Genomic DNA, 27019 nt, shown 5'->3' with positions numbered 1-27019 from the left:
ATGCGTATACACAGAGGAGGAAGAGAAAGAATGCTCTTTTACAACCTGGCTGCTATCTGAAGGGTTGCACGGTCTGAAAAAAAGAGTAAAACAAAAAGAGTCCATCTATCTGCACAGTAAAACACAGGAGTCTGGGACTAGTTCCCTGGCTCCTGGAGAGAGCCAAGCAGTGGTTCTTATTCGGGCTGCACATTAGATCACCTGGGGGTCCTTCCGGCCCACGGACTCCGGCCTCCCCCGGGACAGAACAAATCAGACTGTGGGCGGGATGGGGCCGGGTCTTGAGGGCACTTCGGGTCTCAGGTGCTTCTTACACTCAGCCCTGGCTGAGAATCTCGCCCAAAGCCAGGAAAGCCACGGAGGACGAGAGGAGCTCCAGTGCCACCGCCCAGGTCTCGGCCCAGGGGAGTCGGAGCAGGCCAGCCATTCCCGCAGGGGGGGGCGGCGTTACGGTTCCGGGAACAGAGATGTCTCATTATTGAATAAGAAGTTGTGTCCTACCCTATGTCTCCAAAACATCCTCACCTCCGGAAGAAAGTCCGCCACGAGCAACAATTAGCCCAAGTGCTTCTTTGGAGGAAATGAAACACGGAGGTGACCAGTGGAGTAAAAGCCAAGAGTTTTTAGAGGAACAGGCTGTAGAAGAGGGTCCTGTCCAAAAGGCCGCGCCCCACCCTCACTCCAGGGGTCTCAGGGGTGAGGGGCTGGTTGCCTTCCCCGCAGGCCGCTAACAGAGCCGCTGGCCACATTTTATTTGCTCAGTAAAAGAAGTAGCGAGCAAAGGGGACCTGGGGACATCCCAGGGGCTGCCAGATAGTCTGGGGCTTCTTGTGTTTGTTTTCAATGATTACTTTCAAGTTTTTTAATTATGGAAATGCGTGCACATGATTTTAAAAATATCAAATAGTCCAGATAAGATCAGGGTGAAAAGCAGCAGCAGTCTTTGCACCCTTCTTCTCTCTGCTGTCCTGACTCTCCCCTTTGGCACAGCCCAGCCCCGGCATCAGTCACTTTCGATGAATTCTGCTTTTCGTCCTTCTGGTGGACATTCGATGAATTCTGCTTTTAGTCCTAAATGCTTATACGACCAGTTCTGTGCTAGTGGACCGCCAGCTTTGTGAGAAATAGAGAAAGGCATCCCATCCTCAAGACATTTTATAGACATCTGCCAGAAAATTGCCATCATAACTAAACAAATTTACAGTAACAGGTGCCTAGCCCTCTGGAAGGGTGCAATGCAAGGCAGACACAACTGAATGTGGCAGGTCTGCCTGTCACTGTTTATTTACCTACCAATCAACATTCCATATTTCCTAATAGTCTTCTTATTATGGAGAGTGAGAACTCAGCCCTCACTTCCCTCACTCCAACTCCCAACATGGTTGTATCACGATTCTGCTGACCTTGGCAACTTCAAGGAGCAATCATACACCTTGTCTTCATCCAGAAGTCACAGGTGCTATCTCTTATGAAGATATTGCAGTCCCTCTCCCCTTCTGCTTTCCAGTCTCAGCCAACAGTGCCTGTCCTTTCATAGTGACAAAGCTGATAGCACTAAAGTTCTGTTCTGTAACTATAGTTAAGTCTTCCACAATATGTCTAGACGTTGATTCTAAAAACTGAAAACAATAAACATCTATGTAAAACGGTTAACCGCACAACCAAGGACAGTGCCAGGACTGCATTGTACAATCCATAATCCAATATCACCATCTCTGTGCCTGGAGTGAGGTTTGGTGTTTTCTCATTTTACTGGCTACCAGTTGCATTTCCTATAACTTAATGTTTTCCACTCTCACAGTCATTCCACCTGCTCCATCACTTCTCCTCGTTTCTTGGGGAGCTCCACGGTCCTCTACTTACTCCAACCTGGACTGGCTATCCAGCCGAGACCTGACATTGTGCTCTCCTGTTGTGGACACGCTCTGCTAGATGCCATGTCTTCTCTCTTGTTTTATTCCTTTATTCCTTTGCTACAGCCCCTTCTTGAGTAACTCCTTCAAGGTGCTCAGGGGACACATTTCCTGAATTCTTGCATATCTAAGATGTCTTTATTTAGCCCTAACACTTGATTAATAATTTGGCTGTGTATAGAATTCTGGGTTGAAAATAATTTTCCCTGAAAACTGTGGCGGTGTTGCTCCCCGGGTTTGGCCAATAGTGTTATGGTTGGGAGGCTGATGTCTGGCTGATTCTTTGGCAACTGATTTTTGTTTTCATTTCACTTTGTGGTTTTTTTTTCTACATAAAAGGTTCTAGAAACTTTCCACTATCCTTGGTGTTCTGAAATATCACAATAATATATTTAGGATTTTTAAAAAATTAATCCTGCTCAGCAGTCAGTGGGCTCTTTCAATCTGGAACCTCTTGTCCCTCAGCACTGAGACGTTCTCTTCATATTTTCCTCCCCTTCATTGTTCTAAGTATCTCTTTATGGCATTCTAATTACTCAGTTGCTGAGCCTTCTGAATCCATCCTCCATGTATCTCATATTTTCTCTTTAATATTTTTAACACTTCCCGGTTTATTGAGGAAGACATTCCATTAGAGTAACACTCCTGGCTCTCTCCTCCCCCTTATTCATTTCTTCCCAGGGGGAGAAGTGACTTGCCCAACTGTGAGTTTAGAGGAAGGAGCAGGGCTTGAGAGCTCCTGAGCTCTTTGTCTTTGGAGATGATGAGTTAAAATCAGCTCCTACCTCCAGCAAGGGGCTCCCCTGCACAGCCCCCAGCACCCACCCAGTGACAGGGTGAGTAAGGCTGCCCGGTGCAGGGGTGAAGTGCTAGGAAGCAATTCATAGCTTCGAAGCTACATCCTCAGTGCAACTTTTTTCAGTAGTGCAACGGACGTGTTTATTCCATCTAGCTGCCTCCCTTGTTCATTTTTCAGCTGGTTTCAAATTCAGTTGGGAAAGATGGTGCTATTTATGGATCTCCTTAGAATCCATTTGTCTTTTTTTGGGCTTCTTGTTTTATTTTCTGGGAGATTTCTTTGGCTTTCTCTTTCAGGTTCTTTCCTGTTCTCTACTTGTCACTTTTGCAAAGCATCCATTCTTGTTGTTCATGGATTTTACTATCTTCTTGAATCTCCGTAAAGAGAATAATTAAGCTTTTAAAAAATTATCTTCTCATCCCTGATTTATTGATTTTTCTTCTTGGGGCCATTTTTCCTGCACTGTTGGTCTTTTTAATTTCATGGTGCCGAATTTAATCAAATATATGATAATCCCTGGACGGTCTCTTCATATCAAAGAATGAAGTCATAAAAAGGTATTTAGGAACTCTTGTTATATGGGTGGAGCTTACGGGGCAGAGAGATTTGTTTTCTGGTGAGTAAGTAAGACATTGGTTATCATGCTGGGTACTAACTAACTCCGAAAGACTTGACTTCCAGGAGTTCTGCTCAATGAAGGAGAGGAGGGGATGGGGTTCGGAATTACATTTGTGGGTTTTCCAGTTAATCCCAGTCTCAGGCCTGTGCTTCTCTCCAGTGCTCATTTGGATGTGAAATTTTCTCAGGGCATCTTGGTTCTCACTTTGGCTATTGCCTCATCTGCTTTTTCTTTTCCACCATCTGCTGTGGCTTCTCCCTTCCTCTCTATCAGTTACAATTTCATCATTTCCTTTCCACTCTCCAGAAATTTGTTGAGCGCTCTCATTTCTTTGACCATTCTCTTTATTGTTTATTTAAACCATTTTTACCCCATCTCTATGTCTTTAATGAGGTTTGGAGAAGGAAGAGGTGAAACAGCATATGTCCTGCCTACAGTCTTGAGTCCATTTGCACTGTGAAATGTTCTGGAAGGAGACAAGGATCGTGAGGGGAGGAAATGTTCCCATTTTATGATATACTTCGGCACTGCTCAACTTGTTACTTTTGTTTGTGCAATCACTGTTTTTACAACAGAAAGAAAAAACATGAGAAAGAACCCATTACAATGACTTGCTGTCTCTCTCCAATGACTGATGCTGACTGCTTTTTCCAGAAACATAGGCCACAGCCCCCAGACACAGTTAAGTCTTGTTTTCTGTTTTGTCTCTTAAATCTTTTCTAAAGGGTCTCTTATTCTTCTTTCTTTATCTTTGATTTTTAAAATAGGCTGCTTTCAAGATTCCGTTTTCAGCCTTCTCTTATGCTCCTCTTCACATATTCACAGCTCTCATGGCTTCTTTAAAAAAAATTTTATTTATTGGGGTGACAGTGGTTAAGAAAATTATATAGATTTCAAGTATACGATTTTATAACACATAATCTGTATATTGCATTGTATGTTCACCACCCAAAGTCAAATCTCCTTCAGTCAAATCTCCTTCTGTCACCAATATATTTGACCCCCTTTACCCTTTTGTACTCCCCGCCCCACCCTTCCCTCTGGTAACCACCATACTATTGTTCGTGTCTATGAGTTTTCGTTTGTGTGTCTTGTTTGTTCATTTGTTGCTTTCAGTTTTATATCCTACATATGAGTGAAATCATGGTTCTTGACTTTTTCCATTTAACTTATTTTGCTAAGCATGATATTCTCAAGATCCATCTATGTTGTTGCAAATGGCAGTACCTCATGGCTTTTTATATCACCATGTTGGTCAACACAATTCTTCATCAACAATTGTCCTCTCACCAATTGCTTGATCCCATTTAATGTTTACTCTATGGCATACTGTCAGTAAAAACTTGCTTATTGGACATGACTGCTTTTAAAAAGGCAAGTAAATTTGACTGCTGAGGACTCCTTGGTGGTTAGCCTCATGGAAATGAGTTTAATTTAATGAATAACTTTTCTCAATAAAAAATCTCCAATGAGCTCATAATTGCTTAAGTGTTAAAATCTTAGCTGATTTTTGATGGCCTTTGAATCTTTGAATTTGAGCATTTTAAGTCTTCAGGTCTACAGAGGCTATTCTCTACTCTTAGAATTTTAGAAACTTATAAATGTTTGCATTTTATACCACAGAGACAGAAGTCTGAATTTAAAAAAAGAAAAAAAAAAAAAAGCTTTGGAAGAAGGAAATACATGCATTGTTCAGGCTAGAACAATCCTGTTTTATATTTATCTGCTCCAAGTTATTGCCAGACCATAATAATGAGGCATAACATTCATTAGTCTCTTATCATATGTCAAACCTTGCTAAGCACTTAATATTCACTATTTACTTAGTCCTACCAAGCATGTAAGGTATATACTACTTTTGTCCCACTTTACAGATGAGGGGATTCAGACACCCTGAAGCTGAGGACCTTGCCCTCAGTCTAATAGCCAATGTGGCTGGGGCAGGATGTAACCCAAGCCAGTCGCCACCTCAAATCACTCTGTGAGCATTTATCATACTGGGGTTCACCAACCCCCAGGGGTTCATGTTCTCTGGGTTCAATGAGTTCTACAAGAGTTTTTACACTTAGTGTTTGCATATCTAATTAGTCTACAAAGAATTGTTTTGCCGGTTGTAAAGACAAACTTCTATGGAGAATAAAATGTTAGTTTCCTAAGTCAGCTTTTCTGAAGACTGAGCCAAAGCAATACCAGGATGTCTTTGTAAAATTTATTACATGAGAATTCTTTTAAGGACCTGCATTTTGCTAAGTTTATGACCCCTGCATGTGCCATATGGAGTCTCTTCTTATCAGAAAAAGGGCATTCTGCGTCTGTAAAGGGAATGCCCCAGTGCTCCAACTCAACGGCCTAGCTTGCCTTAGAAATCCTACTTAGAATTTATTTTAGGTTCTTAGATGCTGTGTTTTAACTAACTGATTTAGTTAACTTGAACATTCAAAGAAGTGTTAGTACTTGACTTTTTAGTTGGGTGTATGCCATAAAACAACTAACATATTTCTGGTCCTATATCAGTTTTCCTGAGAGAAGCACATTAAAAACATATTATTTAATTTTCAAATGCTGGCTTAAAGCCAAGTACATTTATAAACAATTAAATCCTTTTGACATGACCACATCTCTAAGAGTTACTAAAAATCAGACCAACTTACATCTTTCAAAAATACATGTTCTGGAACTAGGAAAACAAGGAATATTTATTAGAAGACTGCAGTTAATTTGCTTATGCAGTCTTTTATTAACTTAAATAAGACATTGTGATTTCTTGAGCACTGTCATTCTTTAAAAACAGTGACTACGGGTGGGCTTAGCTAGGAAATATAAGGTGTGGAATTTATATTTGTGGAATTCAAGAACATTACTGTTGACTAATCATATGTATAATAATTCTTGTTGACTAATGAGGCCAGTCTAAAAGACATTTTTCTATGAATAATAGAACTTTACATGGAACTGTAACAATTTTGTTAAGAGTTATTCTCTGCTTCGGGACTTTAATTCTGGTTGGTTTTTGATTCATATGCTATATAAAGATCTACAGTATCAGGCACATACTACTTTTGGGTCCAAGAAGACAGAGGTGAGGCTGGCAGAGCTGATCTAATTTTTCAAAATGCATTTAATTTGATAAACTAAGGAGACCAATCAGAAAACATATTTACTAAATGAAGGCTGTGCCTCATGAGGACGCTGAACACTATAAACAAGAGGGTTAGTATGAATAGGAGGTTAAAGCAATCTGGTTCCATAGTTCCCTTCAGCTTTATCATTTTCTTTTCTATTGATATTCCTTGCTCTTTGAGAGTGATTTCTTTTGAATCCTATCCAGTTCTCTTGGTTCAGACCTATTTATTATTTATCTTAAATGGCATCACAGGATCTATTCTTGGAGGCCTTCATTAGGCCCTGGGTTTACTTGCCTATAAGGTTGTGTTTACATTTTGTACAATATCCATTCCTGTTGACTCTGGTGGTATTTCCTGTAGACAGAACTTAGACGCATCTGCTTTGTCTGGGCGCCCCAGTGCTCCACAGCACTGACCTTGAGTGGTGCTGGTTTGGGCAGGGCGTGGAACCAGAAACTCTGGATCCCTTCACCCTCTGAACTCCTCTCATATAAAATGTCAAGTAAAGCTTGAATTTCAGCTACCAAATAAATTCAGTTTCTTTTGTTACTTCTTACCACCCTATTATAGACCTTAGTCTCATCATTCCTCAACTCTGATGTTTTTTCTGTTCCTGTATGTTTCTTGGTCTTGTAATCTCTTTATCATGGAAAGCATCTCTCCTATCTCAGTAGAAAATATCTTCAGCTCAAACACCCAGTTGTTTTATGACATAACCTTTCTCTCCTTAACTAACTGGCCCTTTGGCTAATTTTTCTATATACTACCTAGCATAGACCTTGTCTCACAGTTGTATTTCACTTGTCTCCCTGACTAAAATTTACTTTCTTGTGCTCAGGGGATTTGTCTTGTACCAAAAAAACAATGCTTTTCCAAAGTAATTCCATAATAAATTATCTGTTGAAACAAATTTAGTTCAGCACATAAGAATAGTGTTCTCAAACTTACAGTGCTATTAGTTAAAATTTTGTGAATCCACCAAAAAAGACTTTTAAGTTGCTTTGGGCTGCTCTCAATACTAGCAGTTATGTTCCTGACATTAAAAACATTTTTCCTGTTGTTTAAAAAATAATACCTATTCTTTTTAGAAAACTTGTAAAATAAAGATGTCCATTGGTAAACTACCTTCCAAGGGTGGTGGCTGCTGCTACTTTTTTAAATACAGAAATAGTGTGTGTGTGTGTGTGTGTGTGTGTGTGTGTGTGTGTGAAATTCTCAACAGAGGCGACATGGAAAGGTAGATAAGGACATAAAGGTGAAGACAACTGGGTTTGCTCCTCCAAGCCCGGCACTTCATAATTGTGTGACCCTGAGTTAGTCACTTGATCCCTCTAAGGACCAGTTTCTCATCTGAAAAATAGAAATACTAATACTGTTTTTTATTCCTATATGAGTTTTTGGAAGATCAAATTACAAAACGTTTGACAGCATTTTATACATTAGCAAATTATTATATGTCTGGTTTTTATTAGTATGTTAAACTGTACCAAAGATGAGTATATAGATACATAGAGTGATCAGAGTGAATCCTAAGTAACAGTTAAGACTGAATTTATGTCTAGCTCTATTACCTGACTTACAAATAAAGGTCACTTCACTAAAGGGAAAGAAACTCATTTTTATTGAACACCTACTATATGCCAGGTTCTCTGCTATTTGCCTTACATTTGTCTTCCCACAGCACCCTTTTCCATATGACAGAACCTGAAATTCAGTGAGCAAAGCCACTGGTACTGCAAATAAAACTACGGTGTGTCTTATTTCAAATCCCATGTTCTAAGCTTTACCTTCTGGGGAAAGTATTGTTTTGAAATTCCTTATTATAGAAATGTCCAGTGATTGGGGGCAGTATTTGATTGCATACATGGATGATTTTGATACAGATTCTCTTAAGAAAGAAGTTGCAATTATCTCACCAAGAGGAAAGAGTGGACTCATTTAAAAGTCATTTTTAACCTCCTGAAAGGGAACAAATGGTGGATATCATCCATGTACCTTTTGCTGATAATTTACCTAAACATATCTTAAGATATAATTTAGAAGTTTGATAGTATGGCTTCTTTAGATGTAAAAAGAACTACTGAGGGAAGCTGTGAAATATCTTTCTCGATAGAATGTTTGTGTTGAACAGGTAGATTTATCTATTTAGGAATTATTAATAGTCCTATGTCAAGGTAGAAAACTAGACTCAATCAAGAATGAGTTTCAAGTAAACATGAAAGAAAGAAACATCATAAATTCTGTTGAAGCTCTGATTGAAACGAAGTGATATAACAGCACAGAAGATCTAAAATGATATTACCATACAGAGACACATGAGGGTGCTCTAACCAGCTGCTATAATAAATGAATTAAACTGCTCAAATATTGGGGGAAATTAAGGTCTTTTGTGAATGGCAGTGTTGAATTCCTGTTTATAACATTGGCTAAACAGAACAATCTTGGAATAGTTTTTTTTTTTTGGAATGCATTGGTTTTCCCGACCACTACCACCATTTAAAGGAGTAGATGTTCATATTGGACAATTTGGGAAATACTGAAAAGCACAAAGAAGAAACAAAAATGAGCTGGTGTTGCTGTCATTCTGGGAGGTTGGGGTTTTCAAGAGCCAGGCCAGTCGGAGGATTAGCTCAGGAGGCCTGCCTCCAAACACGAGCGCAGCCTGTTCTCATTTTGATTCCACAGACCTTCTGCTCATACAAAGGGGGAGTAGAGACTGGGGGTCTAATGACCGCAAAAAGAGAATTAGAGACGCATGTTTATCTCAATACATTTACTCTCATTAAAGTTCATATTCACTGACATCATGCATCTCCTTGAAAAAGTCTGCCCACCCACCATTAATTAAAGCCACATTTTAAAAAGTCAGTGTGTGCACTTTTATTCCAATCAAAAGTAGCCTCAGTTTTGCAGAGTAGGCAGGAGGATCTGAGGCCTGACAGCTGTTCACCTCTACACAGTGAGGAGTCATGTGACTTACATTAAAAGTCATGTTTATTCAGAGCCTACAAGATAATAGCTAAGATCTGTTGTCTTCGAGAGTTAAAACATTCAATATCTAATGACCTATTAAGCAAAGTTAACATTTATTTTGATGAGTCAACATTCTTTTGGCTACAATGCATGACTATATGCCTTTATCTTTACAAATAATCTAACTATTTTTCCTGCTTGAATAATTAAGCAGCACAGTCCTATCAAAGACACCACACTTTATAACTTACACATGCAATATCGATGTCAACACAAAGGTCAACGTAAATTTTCCTTTATCCTAACTATTGCACGAACAATAATTACCAATAGTTATAGGATTGCACAACCATAGTTTATATTCTTGGCAGTAGTCACTACAAATTCATAAATTCATGGAAATAAGGAATGTTGATTTTTAAAGTTCAAGAAAGTTACTATTTGTAAACAGTTCAGGTCACACTCATCTTATTCCATGTGCTAAGCAAGAATTCTTTCTTTCCAACTTCCTTTAAATGAGATTTGGTCTCTCCATGAGCCTAGTAAAAGTTTTCAACCAAACAGATCTGCATTTTTTCCTATTCTTTTTCATATTAAAGCCCTCCTCCCCTGGGACCTTTCAATTTTATGTTGATCTTCCTTTACATATTAATATCAAGCATGTTTTAATTTTGTGTTGACAATAGACAAATTATGGTTATCACTTCTTATTGGCAATTAGATAATTTTAGAATCATTCTGACTAAATGTTTGATTAGCCAAGCCATTTTATGCTTTTTGCCAAAAGCACAACATGCAGCATTCAGTTATTCTGGTCATGCAGAGAGATGTGGCTCATCAATGGATCTGAACACTGTCATTGAAATGATTTACCCCTAGGCCACAATACTTCTGGGCTAGGATTTGAAACCTGAGTTCTAGTTCTGACTTTTCTACTGATTCTCCATGTGACCTTCAACACCTGAGGGTCTATTTTCTCATCTAACAAATGGGAAGGGGATAGGGAGTGAATACTGACCAGGCGTCCACAGCCCAGGAAGTTAGGACTAGAGGATAAGAGGCTAGAGTACTGCGTTGAGGCCATCTCTTTCCCTGGTACTTACTTATTCAGTGCCAGAAACTCCAAGGTAGTCTGGTTCTAAAAAGAGCACCTCTGAATCTAGAAGAAGCCAGTAAGCTGTGCCTGATGAGCTGCTTTTGTGATAAGTTTGAGAGAAGGTGCTCTGGGTCTTGCTATCCCTTAGATACAAGCATTCAATGTCCCACTGGTATGTGGGATGAAGCACGAGCCTCACCCACAGATTATATCTTCTATCTAGATGATACTGTATCCAGGGGAACCATAAAACACTTGACTCTACACTATGCCAAAAGCAATGGGTGGATTCCTTCAGCTCAGCTGTGGGAAGGAAGGTGGAGTGTGGGTGGGGATATTTCAACCCAGTTGGTGGTATTCTTCAGAACAAAGAGCTCCGGGCTGGGGGACAGTGAGAAGTTGTGACTATATAGCATTTTATCAGCGCTAGGAAAGTATAACATAAACTCAACTCAGGTGACTATAAGGCCATGCAGTCTATGAAATAAGCACCATCGCAGTCCATACCTTCCTGCCAGCTCTGTTGTTGTGCAGATTCATCAGGGCTCTGGCGTCCTTTCCTTTCCTTTCCTTGGCGTCCACAAACGCTCGAGCAAATTTGATCCCATAGTCAATGTTATCACTGCAGCCACCCCAGTCGAAAGTGCCCTTGCTGTCCTTGGCGGTTCCCTTCTTCTTTGGATCACAGGAACAGGATTTTAATTCTCCTTGGCTACAGGCCCTGGTGATGGCAAATACAACTCCAGCTGAGGAGATGGCGTAAACAAAGGCAGATTCTCGACTACCTGAAACAAAAATGCTTTTCTTAAAAGCGGTCTGGAGTTTCTAGTTGGGAATGACTTTTGCCTGATGTCTGGTTAATACTTGCTCTGCCTCTGACATGCTTCAACACTAGACAAAAAGGTAGTGGTATTCTTGAAGGATTCCTCTCTAGAGGAATTCTTTAATATGAATCATCACCATCTAATATAAGCCATGGTCAATAGATAACCTGTATGACAGCTATCCTTGGAGTAAATAGAATATTTCTAAAAATACAGCAAAAGCCTGCCTTGCCCAGCTCCTGGCTTCACATTGGTCTCAGACACATGCTTGCTTTATTCTAGAATCCTAAATGTCCTAGAAGAGAGAAGCGTAACATTTCTGTGCCTTTCTTTCCTCATCTGTAACTGACAGTCTGAATTCTCCAGTTCTATTATTTCATAATATATTTTGGCATTAATGCTGCTACAGCTCGAAGAAAACCTCCCAAGCCTCCAGGCATTACTGAGGACACTCGTGCGTATTTGGATAGTGGAGACTGAAATACTGAACTCAAAGAAATCTGGGAGCTAAGGTGGGAAGAGAATTCGAGGCAGTAACCAGCCCCCCGCTCTAACGCCGGAGAGCTTTGGCTTGGCATCAACTTTCACAAGTAATTGAGAGATTGTTGAAGGCAATATGCAATATCCTAGAGTTACATACTGTGTCTGACTATTAAGGTGAATTTACTTTCTTCTGGAACACCTGCACTAATCACTGGTATTGGTAAAAGACAGTGAAAAGCTTTTCTTTGGTTTTTCTGGAAGGAAACAAATTTACCGCCTATAATTAGACTTGGGCAAGAGCCCTTTGGGGTGCTTTCTTAGAATTGTTCTTTATTAGCGCACAGGCTACTTTCACTTACAGGCTGAAAGGTACATATTTCAGTGCAATAACTACATTAAATTATTTTAATAATCTGTAGTAACTCATAACACGGTGTTGTGGTGCAGTGACAGATATAAGGCTCTTTAGGGTACATGTGCACCTCATTTTTCAAGTGGAGCTGTATTTCATTGTTATTAGCATGCCTTTTTATTAATGATTGCTGCAGCAAATTTATTAACAATCAAAATATAAGCTGAACAATCTCATGCCAATGCAAGGCAGAAAACGGAGACCCATTTGGTGATTCAATATGTCAAGACGAGTGTGACTTTTTGAACCACACAGCTGAGAGAACAAACCACTTTTTCGTATCGAAGCCCTGCTTGGTTCTATTTGTCATTCAGTGCTAAAATTTATTATATGCCCCTTGCAATATTTGCTCTGCTAGTCTCATTATTAAAAATCAGGAAAACATATCTACACCATATTAAGTGGCACTTACCTCAGCCTTCAAAAAATATCTCCCCGAAACCTCTAACCATCATAAAAAGGAATCAGTCATGCCTTGTAGTTAGGTAAAATCAATTATATGAATATTTGCCATAGTAGCAGGTATCACTCTCTAGAGAGAAATGTGATGGGCATGGGGACTGTTTCAGAGTCGCAAATTATAAGGATCACAGATTTTCTAAGTGCAATTGAGATGTTTTCTAAAAGACGGTGACTAATAGATGCTAATGTGGCTTAATCTCAGGTGGTGGCTCTCAGATATATAAGATATTGTATCCATTTGCAGTTTAGGAAAATTCTTTGTCCGTAGTTACTCCCTGAGGCTGCTAAAAGCTGGTTTTGGATTCAGAGTTCAGCGTCCACATTTAGAGATATCACATAGTGAGAAAATTCACAAATGCTTAATGTACTTTGCACTAGTCTTATTTTTTAAGGAGAAAGAAATCTTATGAGGTGGTCTTTTAGGGGGAAGATATGGCAAATGTGAATGATAGAATGTCAGTGTCAATAGTTTGAAAGTAGTAGAGGAATAAATTGTCTAGGCAAAGCACTCATTCTGGCTTAACTTGCGAACAATTACATTGAGTTGTTGGCTTAAAGAAAAAAAATCACTTAAAATCTGCTACATTTTAGAAATAATATCCAAAGCAAAAATATCACCTTTCTAAATATTTGTCACTTATTACTCAAACATATTACTAAATAGCTAGATATTTATTTAAATAAAAAATTTAGCACAGGGATTGACTTTTCATTTGACATCCAGCTGTTTTGGTATCCTGTAGATGCTGCCTTAAGATGTTTTCAGTTAAATGTCTTAGATGAATCACCAAAATGCTATGTGTGAAATAGTAGCACATTTCACGAGTTGGCTTTGTAGCAAAACAAATTTCGATCTTGGTGCTCTTCTTAGAAAAATGAATTCTTTTTAAAGCCATCACAATATAAAACAAAATCTAAATCTAAATAGTGATATTTAGACTTCTTGATGTGTTACTGTTGAACTTTCTCTAATTTTTGGATTGAGATAAGTCAAGCAATGTCTACTAAGTGTGTAGGCATAATTTTTGATCTAGGAGGGCGGAACACTAGAAGATAGGCTTTCTGGAAGTTTATGGGTTGTTCAACTCTTTTAAAATGCTTGTTTCTTTCTTTCTTTTTCTTTTTCTTTTTTTTTTTAAACAGTTATAAGGATAAGACCTAATCACTTTTAGTTTAAGGCTTATTCTAGAATTCTAGAGTATATTCTTGTAAATATTTGTAGTTTTTAAGTTTTTCTGCCTGTGACTGATGGCAGTCTATTGAACGAGTGAATTACAAATGTTCTGAAAACTCGTTCTGTCTTCTTTGGAGCAAAAGAGGCAAATGTTCTCCATTTCTCTGTGACTTCACCTAGATTAGCTCACCAGTGAGTCAATTAAAGTGCCAGACCTTGTCAGAGAGTTCGCAAATATCTGGCACAAGACATCATTGGGTATATTATATATATGCTCTGTAGTTAAGATGCATCAAGGTTTTTCCTTTTCAAAGTGCTCACAACCATTTTTCAATGATTACAAATTAAATGTGCTTCTCATTTATAAAATGATCACCTCTAAATTCTGTCTAGGTGACCGTGGGGTATTTTGTGATTTTTATGTTCCCCCTTTACCTTCCTAGTCACCTATAAAGACATCTAGTTTTCCAAAGGAGCGTTCTTCACAACTCTAAGACGTGAATTTCCCTCCAAGCAATCAGTTGTAAAAGTCTCTGGTTAGCTTCTCTGGAATTTCATGATTATTTCCAGGATAAGCTACCATAGGCCAAATTTGGCCCTCCCAGAACCAACACAGAATTGTCACTGACAATCACAGGAGTTTACATAAATGTCCAGGAAGAAATCTGGCTGTGACGAATGAAAAGAAATTGTGTAGCACGTGTGTTTTAAGTTTTGAGTCTTTAACAAAGCATTCAGCTTTATCTGAAAGAACTCTGAGGAAAGTACAAGTTAGAATCTCTTATTTACCTGTGGCCTTAGACTAAGTCAAACTAGTTCCAACCTCTTCCTTCTCAGCAACTCTGTAGCTTTGAAGAAACAAACATTGCCAAGATTAAGTTAAAGTATTTTACGAATGGATCTCCAGCTTTAGCAGATCTTTAGGATCGGTGGTCAAAATAACTTCCTTTAATTTATAATCTAAAGGGGTTTTTTTCAATATAGAGACATCTTAATTTTCATAAACAGAATTGAAAGGTGATCATTTCATAAATGAGAAGCACATTTAATTTGTAGACATTGAAAAATGGTTGTGAGCACTTTGAAAAGGAAAAACCTTGATGCGTCTTAACTACAGAGTCTGTACCCAAAGATGTCTTGTGCCAGATATTTGCAAACTCTCTGACAAGGTCCGGCACTTTAATTGACTCATTGGTGAGCTAATCTAGGTGAAGTCTGAAAATTCCATGCTGCTGAAATTTACTATTAACCTTTCAAAAATTTGCGATGTCATATCGAAACTCCAAAAGGAATGCAGAAGAATATAGTTCTTAAACTAGAGAATAAAATTGCAGAACATGGCAGTAAATTCACTTAAGGGATACACTTCGAGTGAGTGCACTACGCCCTTGGGGGATTTCAGAGACATTCAGTTATGCATTTGGCCTCATAAAACCCTAGGGCTGTGATGATTACATGATAGAAACACCCTCTGTTAAGCATTACCAAGTGTACAGCCTGGATGATTTTCTTAGGAATGGAGGGGTGGGCAAAAACAAGTGTAAAGTTATCTGTTTCTGGGGTTCACACATAAGCTGTTGTATTTTCAGTCAGATTTCCCAGTAGCAAATAGGCCATGTTATTTCTTGGAGAATAATGCCAGGTTAAGAGATAGATATTTTTTTTAAATGAAACCTATTTTTCAGTTAATTTTCTCTGATTGTACACCAGCTAGTGAGCTACTCTCCACATTAAGAACTTTTACAGCGTTTATCATGTAATTAGATAATGTTTAATGCTCCTTCTAAGAAAACAACAACAAAACTAACTATGTATTCATGGTTCGCACCCCCACCTGCCTGAAATGCACCTGGAAAACACAAGGCCTTCACTACAAGTTCATTCATTCATTCATTTGACCATTCATTGAATGAATGGTGCCTGCAACACACAAAACACTAAGTGAGGTGCAGGGAAGCCAGACTAGCCCTGTTTTATAGAATTCACAGTTTGCTGAAAAAAATATTTAGATACAGTGTGACTCAAAGTTGAGTGGCTGAATGGAAGGTCAAAGGTGATGAGCAGAGAATCGTCTCTGCTTCTCAATAATGTTTATGTGTAATTGACAAAATCTGAACCCAGAGGGACAGGCATGGCTGTGACATGACATAGATGGACAGAGCAAAGAATAAAAAGACACCAGCCTGGGGTATTCATACTAATATATGACTGGCCTCCAATAAAACTTTAGGCAAGTTCCTTGATTTCTCAAGTCCTTATCTGTAAATAGGGACAATGCTCCCTCTACCCCCCAACAGAAGAAGCTTCTGGCTGAATAAAATGCAAGAAAAAATTAGCAGGAACTTTGAAGACCAACTATGAGGATGTGGTGTGAGAGGAAAGCCCATGGAGCTGCCCAAGGGCAGGAGACTTACTTCGGAGCAGGACTCTGCCAAAGAGGCTGTGGTCCCTGTCCAGGGTGTTGCAGTTCCAGCGGTGCTGGCGGAACTGGTGCTGGCACTCGGCTGTCCACTCGGCCACGCCCAGGCCAATGGCACGCATCACATCTGGGTGTCGGTGGCACAGCTGCCGCTGGCGGCTCACCAGTCCTGGCACATTGTCACACATCACCCTGGAGGAGCCGCCTGTTGCTTTCATGTACCTGGCAAGGACCAAGACAGAGGTGAGAACACTGAACTATGAGGCTCCGAGCAGTGTTTCCTGGGAGACTAACGCGTTCAAAGCATGTTTCAAATATGAATTCCTTATGCTTTGGGAAATATTAGAAAGCAAAAGTTATTTAATTTTAGTTCGGTGAAGAAGCAACACGGCAGGCAGGGAGAGTGATGTGGCTGAAACCACCCCCCAAGAAGGCTCTCATCTTAAGGACACAATGTGTCTGGACTTGGCTTTGGGGGAGCCGACCTTTAGAAGTTTCTCTTTCTCATTTATTTAAACATTAGGTTTAAGTGTGTTGAGAAACTGTCTGTATCTGTCTAACCGACACCTGCTGGTATCTGATGTTACACTCTCTTCACAGACATGCCATTCCTTCCTTACTAAAGAATCCTTTAAATATTTCCATTTTCCAGCTCTTCTTGGCTTTTATAGAGAACCTTTGGAAAAAATTCTTTCTATTGTTATTAAGGACACTAAATGTTTGGAAGAATCAAATAGTGTTATAGCTCCATAAAGTACTTTTGAAAAGAAACTTTAACAAAAAATTACATCATCATCTCTGCCCAGATGTTCTCTATTAGTTGTGAAATGTTTAGAAAGGTACCTTTTATATAACCCAAGCTGCCATAGGTGTCTTTTGAAGCGATCAAACAAGGAGAATGTCTTTTTCTTGTATTTTCATTATTTTATATGATCATAAAATTGTTACAGCTGTGACTTCCAAAAAATATATTTAAGTGACAGGTGAGAGACAATGTGACAAAAAGCCTGGGCAATAAATAATGTTTATACACCCACGGAAACAGAAGTAGTCATTTTATTGAAAAATGGTCATTCTGATAAATCAATCTTTGATCCTGTGTCAGCAATGTCAAGGCTAAACGCCTTCCTGTTTGAAGTGGCTTAAGAAGGAATTGAACTCTTCTTGCCATCAACGTCTCTGCTTTGCTCCTTTGAAGAGCTCCAGTGTCTTCCTGAAGTTCTCTGCTCTGGTTTTTCATTTGACTAAGACTCCTTACTTTTGCGAGATTCTTGAAAAAACACCCCACTGTAACAGATCTTTCCGAATTAGTATTTTAATATCTGTTGGGAAACTTTTAGGTGCAAAGAAGTTAAGGAGCTCCTAACTCCATCTTTTCAAGATCATTAGGCGGGGAGATGCAGAAGAGTTTCTGGGTAGGGAGAAAATCTCCCTTTGGCACGTGTAACGATGCTAAGACTTGTAACGTTCACTGTGCAAAATAAATAAGTCGCTGATCAACGTACAGAGAACAGCAGCAAAAGTTACTCTTTTGGCGGGGGAGGAGGGGGATTGACTATGGTTTTGAACAAGGTAACATCTTAAAGCTCCCAGCTCCTGAGCTGCGCATTAAAGAGGTAGTCTCTACTTGGAGGCAGCACAACGTTCTTCCGCCCCACTGGGGCAAAGCATTAGGAATGTGGAAGGACGGGAAATAATGCAAAATCACACACTTTGGGTTCTACAGCTCCTGACTGACTGTATTGGCCCCTCGGTTTATCCTGAGGTTTTGTGCGTGTGGGCGGGTGGGATTGGTGGTGGCGGGGGTACTATTACAGTTTTCAAGGTGTGAAACACACACACACACACACACACACACACACACACACACACACACACACGTACGTCTGAGCTAGAGACCCAGCTAGCGCGTCTCTCAACGGGATAAGAAATTGGCTGATTTTGCTGTCGCTCAGCTGGATCCAAATAAACCAAACATCACATCTCTCATTTGAGGGGGAATGTGGGTTGTTTTTATTCCCCCTTTGGAGTTATCAAAGCTGGAACGGGCTTCAGAGGAAAAGCAAAGGGGCTCAGGATGGGGCGGTAGGAGAGGGCAGCAGCCAGTGCTGGAGCTGGAATCCGCGACTGCCGCAGCCACGGGGAACCACCGCCGGGGAGGGTCTCTGTATCCAGTGCGGTCCCCATTCCATCTCGAAAATCCCCCCGCGCCCATGCGCGTGGACTTACCACCATGAAGAGCTGACCTCCGGGCTGAGCCAGGTCAAGAGCAGAGGGAGCCAGAGCCAGATTCCACCGAGAGGGGTGTTCATATTAACCCCCTTGCGTCCGCATTAGGTCAGACTCCGTGTGCGGGCGCCATCCGTGCCCAGAGCAGAAGCGCTCAGCGCTTGGAGCGCCTCGTCACGGTCGCCGGCGCCGCGCCTCGCCCCCGCCCCCGCCCCCCTCTTGGTCTGCGGCGAGTGGCGAGACTCGCTGATAAAGTTTCAAACGACCAGCGGGGCGAGCGATAAAGGCCAGCCTGGGCCGCCTCGCCCAAAGCCCAATTCCCTAGGCGCGGCGAGCGCAGGCAGCGGGAGAGCTCTGCGCACCTCCCGCGCGCCCCTGTCCGTTCTGCTCCCCGCCCGCTCCAGCGCAGCCGAGGGAGGGGGCGCTGCGCCCGGCGCCGGCGGGGAGGGGCGCGGGGTTTATACAAGGGTGGATAAAATAATGGCAAGAGGTGTGTGCGGGCGAGGTGAGGCGGGCGAGGAGGAACACCTCTGCGTGACCTCGAGCTCCTGAGGATGGAGACACCTTTCGGGAAGCTCCCAGCCAAAGAGCATCTGTGGACTCCGGCCACAGGGACGCGCGTTCAGGATAAGCGAGGCTACCCTCCTGCAGTCCGAAGTCCCGGAGCGTGCGATGTGTGAGGGATCGAGAGAGAGAGGATAAGGAGATAACTGTGTACAGGATCAGGAAACCAGAGAAGATTTTCAACTAATTGCTCCGCTTCTCTCTCTAACGCCGAGAGGAAGAGCGAGCACTTGTAAATTTGGAGCTGCCGAGTCTAGGCAGGGCAAGGCTGGGGAGGGAGGGGCCGGGCCTCAGGGAAATGAAGACCTGTGGCCTTGATTCCTCGGTGCTGGGATAATATGCAGAGCTCGCAGGGAGGGGAGTCGAGAAGGTCCATGACCCTATGGACCTCACCCAGGCGTCCTCGGCCAAAGCGTCCGGGGAAGATGCGGTTTTGACGCACACTCAGCTCCTCCCCAGCGCTGTGGAGCGCAAAAGATCACGGAGGGAGGCACCCAGGCGGCGAAGAGCCTGCCGTGGGTCGCGCCTCCCGCCGCCCTGGCTTTCAGCATTTGAGCTTTGTGGAGGCAAAAGGACCTTCTCCGTCCTGGATCTGGGCCCCTGCAGAGCGGAGAGAGAGAGAGAGGCTCGGGCCCGCGGGTGGAGCATCTTGAGCAGCAATTGGCTTGTAGCCCCGCCGTTTATCACCGGAAAGGAAGGAAGACCAGGAACTCGCGGCGGCCGTGAACTGTTCCACTGCTCTTTTCCTAGGGCGGAGGAGCCCGCCGCCCGCCTGGGAAACACGCCTTGGGGAACCCGAAATGTGTGTGCGTACTGGGGGCGGGGATGAAGACGAGCGCCGCATTATTTGCAGAGCGTGGAGAGGTGGCGGTCCAGATAGGAAGAAGCCGCTCTCCCTCCACCCAGTCCTCCGGCGAGAGCAGCAGCCCTGCTGGGCGCGAGAGCAGTGAGAGGCTAGACGGGGCGAAGCTCAGAAACGCCAAAAACCTGAAAGATGCTGTCATCGCCACCCCCTTTCCCCCCGCCGGTCCCTGGCAGGTCCAGCCCCTCCCAGGCTGACCCAGATACATCCCCGTTTGGGTCCGGAAAGGGAGGGGAGGGAAACAAGTACCGCGCCACCCACGACTCGGGAAGAGCAGGGCTCCGCGCCAGGGCCGCTCCGTATCGCTGGGCCACGACCCAGGGGAAGTTCTGGTCGGTCTGTGCCGGTCGCGAGGGAGGGGCCACTGCGTTTCTGCTCACTGTGTATGCACACACTGGTGGGGGGCGGGGGGAGGGCAAGGGGCGTGATGTGATAGGCATCAAATAGCAACAAATATCTCATTTACTTCTATGCTTATGCTCACAAACCTCTTCTGGGTGAAGCAGAAGCTAACACTTAATTTCGCCCTCCTTTGTCCACAGTCTCCTACAGTAAATCCAGACACTTGGGATATGTACAAGAGATGGGTGGCCCCAGAGGAACCATAAGTTGCCAAAATTCCACTTCTACCAGTGAATAATGTAGGGGTGTGGATGTGTATGTTGGAAAGGTAGGCAGTTGTATGTTTCTCTCATAGACAAAGAGACCTGAAACTACCTAAAAAACTCCTCAACTCAAAGTTCCACCCACCTCATCACTTCATGTTCTCACAGCCACAGGGAATTAGAAATACATGAAGTGTGACCATCAGCTTAGAGGTCCTTTCTCTCTGCCCAGGGAATTATGGAGCGGCCAGGAGGTCTGCCCTGATGTTGGTGTGGCCAAGAGGGAGACTTAAACCTGAAATAGATCTCCTGGGGATAAAAGGGACCATCCCCCAGATGAAACCTACCCAAAGACTTCATCCTGGGACAGGAGGAAAAGTACCGCACCACTTGCAGAGAAGAAGTCAGGCTTGGTGACAGGCAAAAAGCTGAAAAAGTTCAAAAGAAGCTAAAAGGCCCACCCAAACACCCCTTCCCTACCTGTCTAGAGGCTGCCTAAACCAGATGACTTGTCTCTTTCACATCTGTGATTCCGTTGCCCTCTCTTTCTCCACCCCTGACCATGTATGGCCATTAACAGCCCTGTGAAACGTCTCTTCCTTCCCGACAGGTCTGACTTTCCTCTCATCTGTACCTCTTCTCCTGATGGACATTTTCACTTTGAAGACAGAGTGTTCACTACCAGCAGAATTTCAGAAATGCTCAAGAAAATTAGTAGGAAAGAAGGTTGTCGCAAACCTCACTTCTCTTGCAATAAAAAGTACCATTCTAAAGAAGAGTTAATAAATAATGAAGTAAATTGCATATGACTTCAGCCTTGCTATAGCTCATGATGAGGCAAGGAAAGACAGGGTTCAGAGTGCCTTTAGATCTAGGAATTTAATGTCTGAATTTTGGTTTCTTCAATGAGAAATCTCAGAATTGGCTGTAAAACTCATTTACAGTATGCAGAATCCAATTCTCTTTCTGGAGATTAATGATAGTTTGCTTGTAACTTCAGTAAAGCATTATAGCCAAATGAGTCAGTCTATTTTCTTAGTTAGATCCATTGTTTGTCTAATCTCCCAGGGCAGAGAGAGAGAACTAATTTACTACCAAACTATCTCCACCCTTTAAAAATGGAGAGTTACTTCTAAAACCAAATAGTCATTTGCCTTTCAGTCTGAACTGGCTTCTTCCTAAGGCAGTGTCTCCTAATTTAGCTACTAACCAATGATTTAAAGGTCGAGTATCTCCAACTTAGATTCAGTGACCTTAAGAGAGAACATTGTGTACTAACAGCACAGGCCAAGAATGGGAAATAAAAATATATGTGTCTTCTTTACTTTCTAAATCTATGAGTATTATATACATAACAATATAGGTTACATATCGAATAACATAGAATATATGTCACTAGAACTCTTTTATTTACTAAATCTATTCAACTAAGACTATCATAGGTTAAGTTTAAAATTTGAAGTTTGCCTGCAATGCCCTTAAAAGATTACTCCCTTTTCCCTTTAGTCACTCCTAAAATTTTTATTAACACATTTATTTACCTATTTGTTTTGTCAGAAATTGCTTTAAGGAAAAATTTTAATATCAGTGATTTAAATCTCAACGTGCATTTAAATTAATGTGCACCAAAAACTTGCTTCCAGCCATGAGAGAGTAATAGGTACCTAATTTATTCTCCTGCTAAAAACAAACAAACAAACAAACAAACTCTCTAAGACTGGACAAAACTAGATGGGGCAAATGTTTTTCAGGGATTGAACAATAGGCAGCACACAGCTGTGATCCTTGAGAGAAGGGAAATACATGAAATTTTTTCTACTGAAGGGCACTTTTTCTGGGGTGCAAGGAAGTGGAACACAAGCAGGGCAATAGACTCAGTTGAGGAAGAGAATAGAGTTTTGCACTGTTGAAGCAGCTGAAATTGGCAAGGTAGCATATATGAAAGTAGGTATCTGTGAAAAGGGGGGGGGTCCCACAAGTCTACATGGAGAGTCACCATGGTCCTTGGCCAAGAGCTGAACTAAATGTAGATATGATGAGACTCTGCAAGATCTAGCGGAAGTAGCCTGCGGCATGTCATGTGATATTGAGAGACGTTAGAGTTCCAACTTAGCAGGATGTAGAGACTTCGTTAAGTACTTCAGACATCCAGCTGAGATGCTAGAAAGGACATCCCCTTAAAGTAAGGGTCATACTTTAATGTAAAAAGCATGTCTTAGAACAAAAAAAAATTCAAAATTTTGTTTCCCCATATCACAAGCTTTAACAAAGAATGAAAACAGACAAGCCAAGGGGAATTTATAAGAATAAAACCAACATTCATTACAGGAAGACAAAATTGCATCATTTATAATCTTAAGAATACAATAGAAAATTAATAGGCAAGTGAAAAACCTGAAAAGTGTGACCCATACTTGAGAGAATGCAGTCAAAAAGAACTGACTCTTAGATGGCCCAGATGTAGGAACAGGTAGGAAGGAAATTTTAAAATAGCTCTTATATACTGAATGTTCAAGAAAAGGAAAATATGGTCACAGTGAACAAATAGATGCAGAATCAGTAAAGAAATAGAAGCCATAAGAAACAAAGACAAGGAGAAAATACTAAAGCTACACAAAAAACAGACACCATAGTTTCATGGGAGAAATCATAAGACATGGTTGACTTTTAGACAGAAACTATTGAAATCAGAAGAGAGTAGAATAACTTGTTTAAAGTGGGGGGAGGGAGACTGCTAAAATGGAATTTCATAATCATCGTAAAGCTCTTTAAAAAATGAAGACAAAATAAAGATGCTTTCAAACAAAAGCTAAGAAAATAAGTATTAAGCCAGTTCTTTAGGCTAAAGAAAAATTATGCGAGATGATATTATGAAATTGCAGAAAGTAATGAACACTGGGGAGGGTAAATTTGTGGGAAAACATAAAATAATACTGAATGTTAAAATCATGATTATCATATCTTGTGAGGTTTAAAACATATGGAAGGAAAATATATGAAATCATTAGCACAAAAAGCAGGAGAGTACTGAGTCCAGGTAAAATGGAATAATAAATTTGACCCTCTCTCTCTCTCTCTGAATATAGTCATGTGTCTTGGAATGAATGCATGGAAAAGCTATTTGAGGACTCTGAAAAGTAAATGAAAGCAGGTGAGTTGAGAAAGACCAAAATTTTAAGGACCACTAAATGACAGTGAGTTTCTTACGTTGTATCTCCTCTGGTATCCTAAAGCCTGGATCCAAGGCAGCCAAAACCTTGAAGTGGGTACCTTTCCTGGACAAAAAGACCTACAGAAGAAGTCTCCAGAGAAGCCATCTCATTTCAATTCAAGAAGCACGAAAGGGACTCTTAACATCTTCAGAGTGGGAGAAATCCCCTTGGTTCTGCTCCACTCCATTTCTCTTATATCCCAGTCCCCTGGGAAGTCCTGTGTTGATGTTGGCAGTAGTGACAGAGGCAGCAGTGAGAGCCCGCATAAGCCTAAAACTTTTGAGAAATGGTAAAAATCATTTCCAAACAGAGGTCCCAAGAAGGTGGGACAAAAATCCAACTGAGGTCCCAAGAAGGTGGGACAAAAATCCATTTTTTTCTTTTTCTTTCTCTTTCTCTTCTGCTATGTGGCTCCAGACATGGGTGAAGTCACAGAAAGTGTATGGCAGAGTGAGATAACTAAAGCTTCATTTTCTGGCCAGAGGACCAAAAAGGGAAGTTCTTGGGAACTAGAAAGCATCTGGAAAGTCATGAAAAATGAAGAGCTTGAGAAAGTGATCCCCCAAAAGTCACATGCGAACTGCTATTCTACTCTCCGTCCCCACCCCCACAGTTGTGCACATGTAGATCTGACCCTGAAGAGCACACCAAAGACTTTGAGAACTGAACTATGAGACAGACCATCCCCCAGATCCCAGACGAACCACTGGGTTTACACGTGCGAGGCAGGCAAGACTAGCATTGCAAAGGCCTCAGGAACTGAAATAACATCAGAACAAGAACCCAGAGAAATCTGGTCAGAATCTTTGGCCTGACTGGGTTGATTGTGTACTAAAATAAGAACACCATAGGATTTAAACAAGACCCAGAGTCTCTTAACATTCTATTTAAAATGTCCAAGATAGAATCAAAATTACCTTGCTTATAAAGAACCAGGACAATTCCAACTCAAATAGGAAAAGACAATCTACAGACACTAAGTCCTAGATGACACAGATGTTGAAATGATTGAACACTTTTAAAGCATCTATTTTGAAAATGCTCCAGGAAATAAGGGTGAATAATTTTGAAATACATGAACAATAGAAAATATCAGCAAAGACACATAAAATGGAAAGAAGAACTACATAGAAGTTTTAAAACTGAAAATGTATGTACTACCTTCACAGTGAGATAGTGAAATATTTATCTCACTGGCTAAGGCCAATATAGAAAAGGAGATGACAGAGGAAAGTATGAGTGAAATTGAAGATAGATCAATGTAAATAATCCAGTCCTAACAACAGAAGAAAAAAAAAAAAGATTGAAGGGAAGTGAGCAAAGCTTCATAGATCTAATCTCTGAAGCAATTTTATAAGATATAACATTGTCTCATGGAATCCTAGAAGGAGATGAGAAAAAATCCATTGCAACAAAAAATATTTACAGAAATAATGGCTAAAAACTTTCTAAATTTTGTCTAAGGTATAAACCTAGAGATTCTAAAAGTTCGGCAAATTCCAAACCTTAAGAAATCTATGCAAGGTACCTCATAATAAAACTGCTGAAAGCTAAAGGCAAAGACAAAGTCTTAACAGAGACAGATGACATATTACTTATGAGAAACAAAGGAGAATGATGATTTGAATGACTGTAGATTTCTCAACAGAAATTATGAAACTAGAAGGGAAAGAATAGGTATTTTTAAAGCTCTGAATGAAAAGAACGCTCAGCCTAGAATTCTATATCCAGTGAAAAAATTCATCAATGAAAGTGAAATAAAGACACTCTTATAAGAAGACTAACAAAGAATTCATTGTTAACAGACCTGTTCTAAAATAAATGGTAAAGGAAGTTTTTAAGACAAAAGGGAAATGATACAAGAAGGAAACTAGGAAAATCCAGAATGAAGGAAAAGCAAGAGAAATGGTAAATATTATTAACTTCCACTTCTCTCCAGTTATATAAAGTATGTTTGATAGTTGAAGGCAAAAATAGTAACACTGTCTGATAGTGTTTTCATTGTATGTAGAGGTAATACATAGAGACTATATCAAGCAGGGGGGATAAAGGGAACTTATATGGTGATAGCTTTCTACATTCCACTTGAAGTCATAAAACAATTCTAAGTACACTATAAAAAAGGTATGTGTACATAACATAATCCATATTTCACCACTAAAAAAAACTATACAAAGAAATATAGCAAAAAACCCCATAATACATTAAAATAAAAAATGTTCAAATACTCCAAAAGAAGGCAAGAAAAGGGAATAAGAAGAATGGAAAACAGAACAAACAGGAAACAAAACAAATAATTAAATGTTAGATGTAAATCAAAACATATCAATAATTATATAAAATATATAAATATTTATATATATTTATACATATAATTATATATATAAATATTTATATATATATATAGTCCCAACACAAAAATTTTAAACAAAGATTGTCTGAATGAACAAAAACATAAGACCCACTGTATGCTGCCTACCAGAAACTGACTTCAAATATAATAAAGAGAAAGATAGAAAAAGATAAATTATGCAAACAATTTTTTAAAAGCCAAAGTAGATATATCAACATCAAAATAGGTATTCGATCAAAAATATTTACCTGAAATGGGAGACGTGACGTAATAATAATAGAGTTAATTCACCAAGAAAAAATACAGTTTAAATATGTATGCACCAAAAAATAGACTTTCAAAACATATGGAGCAAAAATTGACAGAATTGAAATAAAAACAAATATTCAATTATAGTTGGAGATGTCAACACTCTACTTTCAGAAGTTGAAAGAATGAACAGACCAAATCAGCAAGATGTAGAATTCAATAGCACCATCAACAAACTGGATTTAGTTGACATTTATAAAATAAGTCACTCTACAGCAGCAAATATACATTTTTTCCAAGTGAACATGAAACATTCACTAAACTAGATAACATGCCGGGTAATGAGATAAATCTTAATAAATTAAAAGAATTGAAATCATACAAAGTATGTTCCCTGCTCATAATGGAATTAAGTGGAAATCAATAAGAGGAATCAAAATATCTCCAAAATCTTGAAAATTATGCAACATACCTCTAAATAATCTATTAATCAAAAAAGTCTCAAGAGCTATTATACAATATTTTATCCTGAATACCTTATTGTAAAACCATATTTAATAGATACTACAAGAATACATATTGCAATCTCCAGATTAACCACTAAAGAAATAACACAATAAGTTTTCCAGTTATTTATTGTTGTATA

The 27019-nt window shown here is 40.3% G+C and overlaps 2 protein-coding genes across 2 annotated transcripts in view; one reads left to right on the top strand and one right to left on the bottom strand.

Moving 5' to 3' along the window:
* Positions 1-19263, bottom strand: part of WNT2 (Wnt family member 2) — a 42930-nt gene extending 23667 nt beyond the window's left edge. The window contains exons 1-3 of the mRNA XM_039860767.1: positions 18529-19263; positions 16295-16521; positions 11033-11310 (exon numbers count right to left, since the gene is read on the bottom strand). Of these exons, the coding sequence (XP_039716701.1) occupies positions 11033-11310; positions 16295-16521; positions 18529-18611 (588 nt within the window). The 5' untranslated portion in view covers positions 18612-19263. The remainder of the gene's footprint in view (positions 1-11032; positions 11311-16294; positions 16522-18528) is intronic.
* A 204-nt stretch (positions 19264-19467) lies between these two features.
* Positions 19468-22080, top strand: LOC120601109 (uncharacterized). Its single transcript, XM_039860768.1, has 3 exons — positions 19468-19898; positions 20792-20972; positions 21170-22080. Exons 1-3 carry the CDS (start codon positions 19475-19477, stop codon positions 21366-21368), a joined length of 804 nt encoding a protein of 267 aa, XP_039716702.1. The 5' UTR covers positions 19468-19474; the 3' UTR covers positions 21369-22080.
* Positions 22081-27019: the final 4939 nt, after the last annotated feature.

Source organism: Pteropus medius, unplaced genomic scaffold, assembly GCF_902729225.1.
Source record: "Pteropus medius unplaced genomic scaffold, Ma_sr-lr_union100, whole genome shotgun sequence".
NCBI lineage: Eukaryota > Metazoa > Chordata > Mammalia > Chiroptera > Pteropodidae > Pteropus > Pteropus medius.
This window is presented reverse-complemented; position numbering and strand designations above follow the sequence as displayed.